This window comes from Boleophthalmus pectinirostris, unplaced genomic scaffold (genome assembly GCF_026225935.1).
Source record: "Boleophthalmus pectinirostris isolate CB_2022bp ecotype Guang Dong unplaced genomic scaffold, ASM2622593v1 HiC_scaffold_10, whole genome shotgun sequence".
In the NCBI taxonomy this organism is placed as follows: domain Eukaryota; kingdom Metazoa; phylum Chordata; class Actinopteri; order Gobiiformes; family Gobiidae; genus Boleophthalmus; species Boleophthalmus pectinirostris.
In genome coordinates, this window is record NW_026570971.1 from 26,005,181 (window position 1) to 26,017,581 (window position 12,401).

Genomic DNA, 12,401 nt, shown 5'->3' on the forward strand with positions numbered 1-12,401 from the left:
CCAAGGTGGGGTTTGGCTTTGATGATGCACAGAGGGGGGCACGGTGGACGGGACGGGGGGGTGGGGTTTAATAAGGAAAGACGGCGAGGCCAAAGAAAGCACGAGCTCAAACGGACACTGGTGGCCTCCTCTGAGCCTAAAACATGCTGGAAAACATGTTTTCAATCCAGTGCCATGTTCTCACCGAGCATGCTGAGACACACACTTGCACTTACGCCCACTTACTAGCTTCCTAAATATGGAATCTATTTTAAAGTCACCAGTTATACTAGCCAGAGTCAAACATGAATGAAAATGTGTCACGTCTTTATAGATTTATAGATTTATTGTTCCAAGTTTCGGGGGTTTAAAGGCACATCACAGCTGAATGAAAGAATAAGAAGATGCAGTGGTCAGTTGTCTGGCCACTAGGGATAACTGAAACTGAAATATTGTGATATCATATCATCAAAAGTCTCACAATAATATCATTGGCAGCCACAATATATCAAATTACAAGTTCCTTTGCTTAAATGCATTGTTTTACAGTAGCAACAGCTTATAAACATCAGAAATTACATATCCCATGATTCATCTGAGAGCAAACGACATGAGATATGCTTTTTACTTCATTTTAATTCTTGGGATTATGATGGAAATAATTCATACCAAAATCTTGTCGAAGTATTTTAAAAGCAAAAAAGTGTCCTATCTACAATTATATCAGCCTCTCCAAAATATCACAGTAAATATTATACCATGAGACGCATATCGTGATATCATACCAAGAGAGTTGGATATCGTTACATCTCTACTGTCCACTGATCCAAATGTTGGCAGTTCGAATCCCACTCACATAAAACTAGACATTCCAGCTCCCACAGGTGAATGCTGTTGTTACTTAACCCACCTCCCAGCTCGTGTCTGTATGTGTATGAATGTGCGTCTGAATCATAGATGTATATGATGTATAAAAACGTGGACTAAGCAAGTGTGACGTCATCCATAGTGTTTAGCTCCGCTCAAATGAAGCTCGCGATGCTATTGGTTACAGGATGTTATGAATAGAATTTTTTTTGAAGGACAAAAATGCGAGAAAAAAAAAATCAGGATCATGTAGAGCGGGTTAATACGAACATTTTAAGACCAAAATGACAAGGCTCACTGCAGCAGTTACAGAGAGAGGGATGACAAGATCCTAATGTAAGTCAATTGGAGCCAGGGTCAGACGGAGCCGGAAGAGCCTCCTGGCGAACTTCCTACTCGGCACACGGCAGCTACTATGATAGCTATGTCGTCTATGGTCTGAATGGGTGAGTGGTTCCTTGTGGTAAAGTGCTTGGAGTACACTGAAGGTGGGAAAATGCTATATAAAAATGTGACTATTAATAACAATAAAATGGCCCTTAACCCAATGGCCTTCTTTCAGGCCAAATAAGAGCCAGGTTTGTGGAGATTCAAGCCCACTCAGTGCAATAAACACAACCAAACTGAAAAATAAATGTGATTATATTTTCATCTATATAATACATACTGTGGCTTTAAAAGTCATATGTTACGCAAAATTGACTCCTGTGAGCTTTAAGCCATGTTATAAAGCTGTCACCTCCTCAAAAACAAACCTGACACTGTGTTTTCTTTCATTCACACCATTTATTATTAATTTGTCTGCATCTCCAAAGCTCGGACTGCTCTGGTCCACCTTGTGATGTCATGCAGTGGTAGTTTTCAAGTTAACAGCTGCCTTTTATCTTTAGTTCAGTAGAGATTGGCAATTTCAGATGTGAAATCATCCAAATGATTTGGATGGAACTCTTCCTGTATCACCACATGACATCACAAGATGGAACATTTGTAACATTTCCATTTAAGAGAAGAACAGCCTAAATATGCAGGGTTTGCATGTTAAACATGTGTGAATGAAACAAAACACAACTCCGGGGATGTTTGTGGGGAGGAAACAACATTATAACATAGATCAGAAAACATCGTCATAGGTTGAAAGAAAAGTAAAAACATATTGGTGCAGTGTAGTGCTTTGTTTTACATGTTGAAAGGCCCTCACTGAAATCCTTGTCACAACACTCAGACATGCTATGGGTTAATTTGATTATACTTGGGTCACAAAAGAACCCCTCTGGACATCCCCCAGTGTTTTCTAGTTCTGTAAGTCTTTTCTTCAAATGGTGCTTTGTCCCTTGTGGATGAGTAGATGACAAAGTTGAGTCTAGATCTTTGGGCGCTTTGTGGAACTTTCATGAGAACAGTACTAGTATACATTATATAACATTACTATAGAGCAGTGTTTCTCAGACTGTGGCTCCCCCAGGTGGTAGCACTTGGACAGTTTGTAGATTTGCCTAATTTAAAGTTCATTTTATCCACATTTTGGTCCTCCTATATCAGAGGTGGGCAATTATTTTTTTCCATTGGGCCATAAGAGAAACAGAAAAGACTGTGGAGGGCTGGGCCAAAATACTTAACTCAATTCTGCATAATATTAAATGTATTTTTTTCTATATATTATTGTTTTGACAACCTGGTAAGACTGGTAAGAGTATATGTTATGAAAAGTAAGCTTGCCTTACAGAGCATTTTGAGCTTTGGAGAAGTAAAAAGAGTAATAATAATAATAATGATAAAGCATATAATAAACAATAAACAAAACACAACAATAGGTGAGTTTTGTGATAAGGTAGCAACAATTTAACACAACTTAAAGCTCATAAAAGCTCATTTAATGTAATATAGGACCTTTAAGACAAAAGTCATTCATCTGAATTTGGAAGAAAAGAATCTACAGCTCGATTTTGAATTGCACATGAATAATGGGTGTCCTATTGGAAAAGCGCTCCACTATGGGCCTAGTTTATTTTTTAGAGAATAGCACCACCTGCTGTTGGAAGAAAATACTGCAAGAGGCTCCTAATGTAAAATAAAGACTCAATTTCTCCATAACTAAATCCATGTTTAGCTATGTGTTGTTAATTAACAAAATGTAATGTGACAGGTAGCTTTGACAAACAGTTTTAATCTCCTTGCAGCTCTTTTTTAAAGTTCTTTAAAATAGGTCCAAGTAAGGCAGAATAATAATGAAATGGTGATTATTGACTGAGACTGTGTACAATGTAATGGGAAAATTAAAAGCCGTTTCATCTGTAAGAAAAATCCCTAATTGTTTCTTGTTAACTTCTCCACAAATTGTCATTTATCTGATATAAAATTTTTAATATTTACCACAGGTACAATAAACCAAGTAATAATAAGAAAAACATGAAAGCTTGTCATTTGCACTTAAAGGTTTAAAGGTCTACATTATAATGTTGTTAAAAACATAACTGAAGTGTTTAACACACACAAATCCTGCAAATTTAAGATGAGTACTTCTCTCAAACAAAAAACACACCACCCTGTGATGTCATGTGGTAATACAGGAACTGCACCACTGTTTTTAAACTCCATAAAACTTCACTAGAATCATGTACATAATTTCAGCCCTGGTAGGTAGCTGTCAATTTAAAAACTATTACCACATGACACCACAAGATGGAACAGAGCATTCTGAGCTTTCAGGATTACTCAAATGTGTGTGAATAAAACAAAACACAACTCCAGGTATGTTTCTGAGGAGGTAACAGTGGTATAACGTGGCTTAAAGCTCATGAGTCCATTGTGCGTAATATAGGACCTTTAAACAACTTGTCCAATATTTGAATGTCCATATCTTGTAATGTTCATCTACTATTCTAATACTGAGCCACAAAAGATTAAGTTCAAGAAAACACTCAAGCAACTTCAAAAATGTTAAAAGTACAGCTTTAATTCTCAAATTAAATCTGATTGTCAGTTTTCCAGTCATATACACAACTGGGGAGAGCCAAGTAATACCTCAAAAACATGACGTTGAATCATCGACTTAGCCCTTGTCAAAACACAGTTTCAGACGAAAAAAGATAAGAAACAGAAAAATTTTAAGTACAATGACAAATACATAAACACCAGAAAAAGACATTACAAAGAATACAAAAGTAGTAACATATCTCCTGAAGTCCTGAGAAGAGGTAGCCATGTGAAGGTCAGGTAGAGAAAAACAACATTGAAGATGAACACAAAGCCAAAATCTGTGTTTAAGTGAGATAACCCTTTGTTTTTTAACACTAGCAAGAATTATCATATAAAACTAGACTTAACACGTCTCCTCAATAACTACACGAATGAACTATGCAATAAGACTTTTATTGCAAGCACTCAGTGAATATTTGGTCCATTGTCATTTGTGTTTGGAGCCCCTTATAAACTGAACCAAGTCAATAAAGCATGTTAGAGAGCATAGACTGTATATAAATGGAGATAGCTAAAACACTAGGCGCTGCATTCCAAACAGGAAGTGAACATAGGGGTGCTTCCGGCTCCACTCAGTTTCCAATTGACCTAATGTTGAAAAATTGTCAGCCCTCTGTCTGTAACTGCTGCTATCAGGCTTCTCATGTTGGTCTTAAAATGTCTGTATTAACCTGCTCTGCATGATCCAATTATTTTCTTTTGCTATTTTGCCCGTAAATTAATTTCCTATTTCTAACATGGACCTGGCTGCAAATTCACTCCTATAACTTGTGAGCTTCATTTGACTGGAGCCAAACGCTATGGGTGACGTCACACTCACTTAGTTCACTTCTTTATACAGTCTACGACACTCCAATGGAGCATCATCCCCTCAGCTTTTATTTAAAAAACGAGTAAACTAGTAAATAATGACAAGGTAAAAAACACTTAACGCAGCAGTGCCAAAAGGCTACCACTGTAGCAGTAACATGAAACTGTACATGTACATTTACATGAATTGTAAACATATTATCAGAATTTAAAAATGCCTACGTATGAAAATGTTTTAACTAATGGTCTTTAAGTTACAGATGACATTAATGCAGGCAAGAACTTGCAAAGAGAAAAAACAAGCCATGTCCTAACTACTGAACCGTTGTTTGCTACAGAGTCAAATAAAATTGCATGTTTTGGATTATCTGAAAATCTTACATGAAGGTAGAAGCCAACATTCCCTGGTGCTCAGACATCTTCTTTAGAATTGTGCTGTTCAGATTTACCAGAGACTTGATTTGATCATCTGGATAATTTCATTCTAATAGCTTTCTTAATATAATAACATTCTTGATATAACCATGAATTAGGGCAAATTTGATTTTTTAAACTAGATTCTACCTTAAGCCTTAACTGCTCTCAGTGTTAACATTTTAAACTCCAGGGTTCTTTGTGTTTTAGCATCCTGTGAATGCAATTTTTGGGGTACATACACTTGTTTACAACGTGAAACTCAGCTAAAGAGAAAACCTTAGACATTGGTGGGACATCATGAAGTGGTCCGATTGTTAGGAGGAGGTTTTCGTTGCAATAACAGCTTCCTCACCCACAGCCTTTAAAACAGTGACCTAAAAAGAAGGAATACATAAATTGTATTACCATTTTTTTTTTTACTATATAAAATGTGTTGTATTTTAAGGCATGAGAAGTCCTCAATAATAATTTGACACTTTAATCATCATCATTATCAGTAAATACTTTGTCTCACTCCAGTCTTCCCAGAGTGGAATGTGATTCAAAATGTCTAACATAACAATGTGAGTGAATACAAATCAGTACCTACAAGTGTTGTAGAGTTTCCCATAAGAGGGCTGCATTTTTTTACCCTAGTAAAAATAGGTATGGCCCCAGTGCAGGGCTCATGCTATGGGCGTGTAGTCATGAGATTTGAATGTTGTAAAACATGAAATGTTCACATGCTAAGAAAGTGAGGAATGGGTCTGAATAATGTTTAAACCGTGGTCGTCACCATTTCAAAACTACTTTTCCACAGTTATTTTTTTTTGTTGAACAATTGGTTATCTAGGGCAGTGTAGAATTAAAAAGTGTGAAATAAACATTTTTAGTTATTACAAGAAAGTATTACGTTAAAAACAAGAATACATTTTTGTTAAAATTTAATTATTACAGGTGTAGATACATGAATATATTAAGCTCATATCCAATACAATGAATAGGAGCGAGTTACTTTATATCACTGTATATCTGTATACAATTATCATTCTGGATAAGCTGCATGGCACTCCTACTCCGCCAACATGTAGGCAGAAGCCTACTCTAATAAACAGAGTTTATTAGCACCTGAGGGGTCTGACTTTTAGATGTGCCAGTGCTGTTGGGCATGTCAGTGTGCACCTTACCCAGCGGTTGGCAGCACTGATCATAACATATTAAGTTGAAAGAGTCAGGCCTCACTCGGACTGCGCCCAGTCCAACTCAATGCAGGACCAGTCTTACTGCTGTGACACTCACATAAAGACTGGAGCTCTGCTCTGCAGTTGCAGTCACCGCAACTGAAGGCTGCACAGAGACTACGTGTTTGTGCCATAACTCTCTTGCATCCAGCAAAAATAGAATTTAACTGAACAGATCCAGAGTGCCGTGACACCTCTGCCAGCACCACCGGATTGCATGTGTGCACTCTGAGTGTATAGCAAAACTTCTAATTGTCCAGAACACATGCCAATACATGTGACTGGAGCTACAGGTCATCTGTGTGCACGTGTGTGCATGTGTCGGGAGCACACATGTGTATCTGTACACTACAGTCTCACTCGCTCCAAGACATCCCATAATACTTTATATTGTATTAAGTATTTTGCTCTGCTCAGGTATAAAACCAACATGTTTTTGGTAAGTGAGTTTGGACGAGTTTGGGTTCCACATGTGTTCAGCTCCCTGTTCTGTGGAGGACAGTGTGCATGGGGCTCTTCCCCTGCACACTGCTACAGATCATAAAGATCATGTAGACCTGCTTAAAGTGATTCACCAGTCATCATTGCATTGAAGGTTAATATGTTAAAACGAGAATCTAATGTTGTTAAATGCAAGATTTGTTAAAATTTGTAATGATTAAATTTTAACAAGAAAATTGTCTCGTTTTTTACTTAATACTATCTCATAATAATGAAAAAGCTGGTAAAATGTTCTATCCATGTTTGTCAGTTCAACCCTTCTGTAGTTACACAGTGTAACAGAGATTTTGAATCAAATTTAAAGGGGGAAGGAAAGGAATCGGGAAAAAAAAAAAATTGTGACAGAACTTACTAATAATTGTTCGTCATTTTCAAATTTCCTCAAGATTTCCTTGCCCAAGTCATCATCAGGCAATTTAAGGTCCTCTCTTTGGGTTCCATCATCTTGCAGCAGACTCAAGAAACCATCGTCAATGTCAGTGAGCTAGAAATATCACAGAAAATAACATTAGCTCAGTTTACTCATAACATAGTGTAGAAAACAAAGTTGGTCTTCATGTGCACGGAAGTGGTACAGTTTCAGAACATAAATAAGCTGTAGTCAGAAGACTCAAAATATGCAAGTGTGTCATTTTGATACTACGAGCAAAAAAATCATTCGTCATTTGTCATTAGCACAAATATAAAACAAAAAGTAAAATACCGATTACACTAGTCAACAGTGGCAGTGACAAAAATGTAGGACTAAAAGAAATAAGAAATAATAATACATATATTTTTCTACACTTGGTATGACAATAATACAGCAAAAATAGACCACTTTTATATCTCAAACATACTTAGACTTTCTATAAAAGAGTTTGTACGTATGCAATTATGTTACACAGTAGCACAGAAAAATGTAATGTACTACAAATATAGTAGTAGTACTTAAAGGAATAAAGTTCATTATACACTTGAGTGTTAAGTTAATAGTTATGGTAGCGCTTCCTCGGTCCTAATAACTGGTTTCATGTTCGACACACAAGAGCTAGGCCAAAACCTGTTCCTCCAGTTGAAAACCTGTATTTCTTTGCAGACAGTGGAGAAAGGCAGCTCATGAGTTACACCCATTGAGCAATCCTCACTTTTCTCTGCACATGACTCCCAAGTTATTCCAAATACAAAAAGGTGTAAACGATAAAACACAGGTCCAGATTTAGTAACTCTACCTGATAATCCTTCCTTGAAACATTTGGAACCTCCATGTTATGGGTGGATGGGCAGAGATCCTCAAGTTTTTTCCCAGTGAAAAGATCAAGTCCAACAAGGTGAACCTAAAAAGTACCACAAAAGCCTCTGGTCAAATTCTCAACGGGGAAACTTGTAAGTGCCAAAAATGCTCTTTAATCACTGAGTGCCCCAAGCTCAGAATTCCAAAGGCCGGCTGAAATGGTTGTACCTTAGCGTGCCCATGCTTGCCAGTCTTAGAAGTGGACATTTCAACAATCTTGCATGGACGACCCTTGAGCATAACGAATCCATTCTTCCTCAGGGCAGAGCACTGCACAGGGTACGTCTCAGAGGCCCCAGACGTGACACTTTCAAATTGGTCCATGCTAACGGACAGGAAGAAAAACACAATTAACAAGACACAAATCATGGGTTTTTATGAATTCACTGAGTTCTTCAAAAGACATTTGGTGTATCCAAATCACTCTCCTTGATTCCTCTCCTCGATTCTGTAGGAAATGGGTGAGGAAGTCCCATACAACAGAGGAGACACAGTGAGGAGAGAGGATATAAACTCCTGAGACCAATAAAGTTGAATTATTTTTATTTGATGTCTGCCTCCTGAAGCCTCCCTCATGTTTACTCTTTCATTCTGTGGTTTTCTTTGGGACACCACTTAATATGACATATTTGATTGGCAGCTGTAAAATGGAGGAGCAAGGAGACAAATCAAGGAGAAGGAAGCGAGGAAAGAGAAATGAGACGCCGCCTATATATAAAAGTGCACATGGCTAAAGAGCTAGCCGCCGCGCTCCACACAGGAAGTTGGCATGTGGGCGCTTCTGGGCTCCTACTGACCCTGGCTCCTATTGACTAATACTGGAATACTGTCACACCTTTCAATGTAACTGCTTCTATGAGCCTCATCATTTCAGTTCTGAAATGTTTGTATTAACCCTCTCCAGGCAGGCCTTGCAGATTTGCAACAGCTAAATTCCAATTACCTACTTACTCCACATCCATATTTTATGAGCTTTTTTTACTCAGGAGCCTTTTCTCCCATCCATGCTGATAAACGTGGACGATGCAGACTGTGCAAGAATGAATACATGAAAACGGCCTGCCAGAAGTGCAAAATACTTTTTTTGTTTACAAAGGATAAAAAAGTCAGGATTGTATATTACTACCCCATATTATAATTTTCCCCAAATATCAGATTTTTCCTGATACTAAAAATTAATTTGAGCCTGAGAGGGTTAACCCGCTCTACATGATCCTGTGGGGTTTAATTTGCTATTTTGTCCATAAAAAAAAAAACACCTATTGTTAATATTGAGCCTGGCTCCAAATTCGCCCCTATAACCGCAAGCCTCGATGAGGTTCATTTGACTGGGTGCCGTCACACTCCCTTCTTTATAGAGTCTATGGTCCAAATGCGCACATGTTGAGAAGATTTGTTAATGTTAATATTACGCCAAAGCTGCACTTAAACATTACAAACATTTATAAAGAATCTACTCACTTGCTCAATAGAGCTGTAGTCCACCCCCGCCCCCCCAATCACGCCCACGCACACACGCATACGCACGCACACACGCACACAATTTGGAACTTCATTAGAGAGTGGCAAAAGTGTATGAGTATCAATGGCGAGTAATTACATTTTTTCCTGTAAGAGCTCAAAACACATCTAAAATGTGAAAGAACTGCTACAGTCTAATGTAAAAGTCTAAGACAACGCAGTGTTTAGTTTGTACCTGACATTTAAAACAAGAAAATCAAGTAAGTACCAGTTACGTTTAGCGAAAACACAGTGACACTACAGGCCACGCCCACAATCCTTATTGATACACACTTAATAATCAGACACAGATCAACTGAACCTTTCCCTCTTTAAATAATACCTTTCTGAGTCCGTGTGCTGAGGAAATAATTATTGTGGAGCAAAAACATTAGCTCCGTGGACAAAAATGAGGCAAACAACAGCAAAAAAAACACATTTTGTCTGTTATACTCCCCATAGTCCTGCGTCTCAGTGCTACTCAGTCGGAATGTTGAGGAGCACTTGTCGAATAAAATGATGTCAGTGCAAACCTTTTGTTACAGGAAAACCGGATCACGTGAATTTATGTATCTACGACGCAGTAATAGGTTTTCAAAGTATCATTACGTGGCAGATGGGCCAAATGACTGAAAACATGGCCCCGTTTCTACCCACGCCCTTTCACTGTGACTAAACATTTACGGCTTTCAAACTAAAGATCCAGCTTGTCTTTATCCAAACCTGTCTTTACTAAGTTCAGACTAAAGCCCTGAAGCTGATGGCTGGTCTTGGATAGCCCTTTTCCGGCTACAGACGCCATTAAAAGTAACGCGTAAACATGAGGAAAGTCAGATGCGTCTTACCTTGCGTTGTGCGTGCGGCAGAGAGAACAGGCTAGACGCAGGCTTGGATTTATATGCAGGTAGTTTAGGAGGAGGGGTGAAGAGGTTGGAAGGCAGGTAGTGAAGTTCTGTCTCGACAAGTACAGCTCGGTGGAGGACGAGACAGGGGGGCAGATCCCGAAGAGGAGCGATGCAGCCGGAGGGAGATGAGGAGGCGAGGGGAGGGAGCGCCTCTCAGGGGGTGGGACAGGGGCAAGGCCTAGTCACTTCAACGACTAACTACCAGCTACTGAGGTAAGAGAAGATACAAGTACCAGTATTTGTCTCACAGTGGGGAAATTCCAGTGTTGCAACGCACAGTTTAAGGCAGCAAGGGCAAGAGAATAGAAACAGGCAGTCAGAAATCAAGATAATAGGCTACATACTGTGCAGTTAGTAAGTATTATTATTATTATAAGGAGTGGTGGTAGTAGTAGTAGCAGTAGTAGTAGTAGCAGTAGTAGTAGTAGCAGTAGTAGTAGTAGTAGTAGTAGTACTCAAATATACACATGGAAATTGTTGAATGTAGGGCTTAAGTAATATGGAAGTAGTAGTAGTAAGTAAGTCTTTATTTATTTATTTATATAGCGCTTTTCACAGACATATGCAACAAAGACACTTTACAGAGCATTTTTATAGATTCTGTTTTTTTTTCTCCACACCCGGTGATGGTAAGCTGCTATTGTAGCCACAGCTGCCCTGGGGCATACTGACTGAAGTGCGGCTGCCATGCCAATCAGCACCATCGGTCCCTCCGACCATCACTCACTCACACACCACGTTCATACTAGGCAATGTGGGTGAAGTGTCTTGCCTTAGGACACTATGACAGTTTTTACGACTGGCGCCCCCCTGTGGAACCTGGTTTTCCTTGCAGTCTCCCATCCAAGTACTAACTTCTGAGATCTGACAGGATCAGGCTTTGACAAGCCGGTATGGTGTAGTTGTAATAATAGTAGTAGTAGTAGTGATGGTGATGGTGGTGGTAGTAGTAGTAGTAGTAGTAGGAGTAGTAGTAGTAGTAGTAGTAGTAGTAGTAGTAGGAGTAGGAGGAGTAGTAGTAATAGCCTACAGGTGATGATTCAAGGTGACTTGAATCGTGACTTGCTCCATAACACCACAGTTCATTTGCACAAGACTTAAAGGCACATTGTGTAAGTTTTCTGATGGGGGTCTGTCAGATGCTTTTTTCTGTGGAGATGTGGAGATGTTATTGCTTTCTTTCACAGAATGACATTAAACCTTTCTTTTTTTCTTGGAGACCAAACCAGACCAAGTTACATGTCATATCTGTGGAGAGGCGACCCCACTCACAGTCAGAATGCTTGTTTTTTTCTAGGTATTTTTGAGCTATAAAACCACATGTAATTTAATAAATGAAAGAGTTCTTTAATGTCACACTGGTGAGCGTTCCAATCAGAGCAAAGAATACCCATACAAATAACCACGTGAAGGACCCGCTACCAAAAGTTATATAGTTCACCATAGTACTTCTACTTCTACTTAGTACAATAGGCCTATAAGTGAACACATTTCTATAGTCCAAACCTAAATCAGAGAACTAGTTGACTCCAATTAAATTTGATCACAGAATTCAGCTGGTAATGATTTCAATATAACAGAGACGACTTATAGATTTTATTGTAAAACATTCTTACAGGTGCACTATGTCATTTGGTTGGGGGTCTGTCACCTACTTGTTTCTATGGATATTGCTCTGCCTGAAATGTTCCACAGTATGACAATAAACAGCTCTAGGTGAGGTGGTTTTACAGCTCAAAAATACCTACAAAAACAGACCTTCTGACTGTGAGCGGGGTCGCCCCTCCATAGATTTAACTCATAACTTGGTCTGAGCCTACGTTTATATGATGATGGTCTGAACAGAGACGTTTTAGATGAGCATTTTCGGGAGGAACTCTGCGTGCATACGGTGACGCAAAAGTGTGTGGAATTTGATTGTGTACGCCTGCCAGGCGGCTAGGTGGTGACGCT

The 12,401-nt window shown here is 38.8% G+C and overlaps 1 protein-coding gene across 1 annotated transcript; it reads right to left on the reverse strand.

The window, feature by feature from the left end:
• Positions 1-3,781: 3,781 nt before the first annotated feature.
• On the reverse strand, positions 3,782-10,069 carry LOC110159695 (eukaryotic translation initiation factor 5A-1-like). Its single transcript, XM_055157688.1, has 5 exons — positions 9,887-10,069; positions 8,212-8,368; positions 7,982-8,086; positions 7,123-7,254; positions 3,782-5,423 (listed from the first exon to the last, which is right to left on the reverse strand). The coding sequence occupies exons 2-5, from the start codon at positions 8,365-8,367 to the stop codon at positions 5,364-5,366; spliced, it is 453 nt and encodes a 150-aa protein (XP_055013663.1). The 5' UTR covers position 8,368; positions 9,887-10,069; the 3' UTR covers positions 3,782-5,363.
• Between the last annotated feature and the right edge of the window lie 2,332 nt (positions 10,070-12,401).

Coding starts and splice junctions, on each gene's coding strand:
- LOC110159695 (XM_055157688.1), bottom strand. CDS start 8,367: ATGGACCAATTTGAAAGTGTCACGTCTGGGGCCTCTGAGACGTACCCT. Junction 8,087..8,211: donor GCAAGCATGGGCACGCTAAG/GTACAACCATTT, acceptor GGTACTTTTTAG/GTTCACCTTGTTGGACTTGA. Junction 5,424..7,122: donor AAAATGACGAACAATTATTA/GTAAGTTCTGTC, acceptor CCTTCTTTTTAG/GTCACTGTTTTAAAGGCTGT.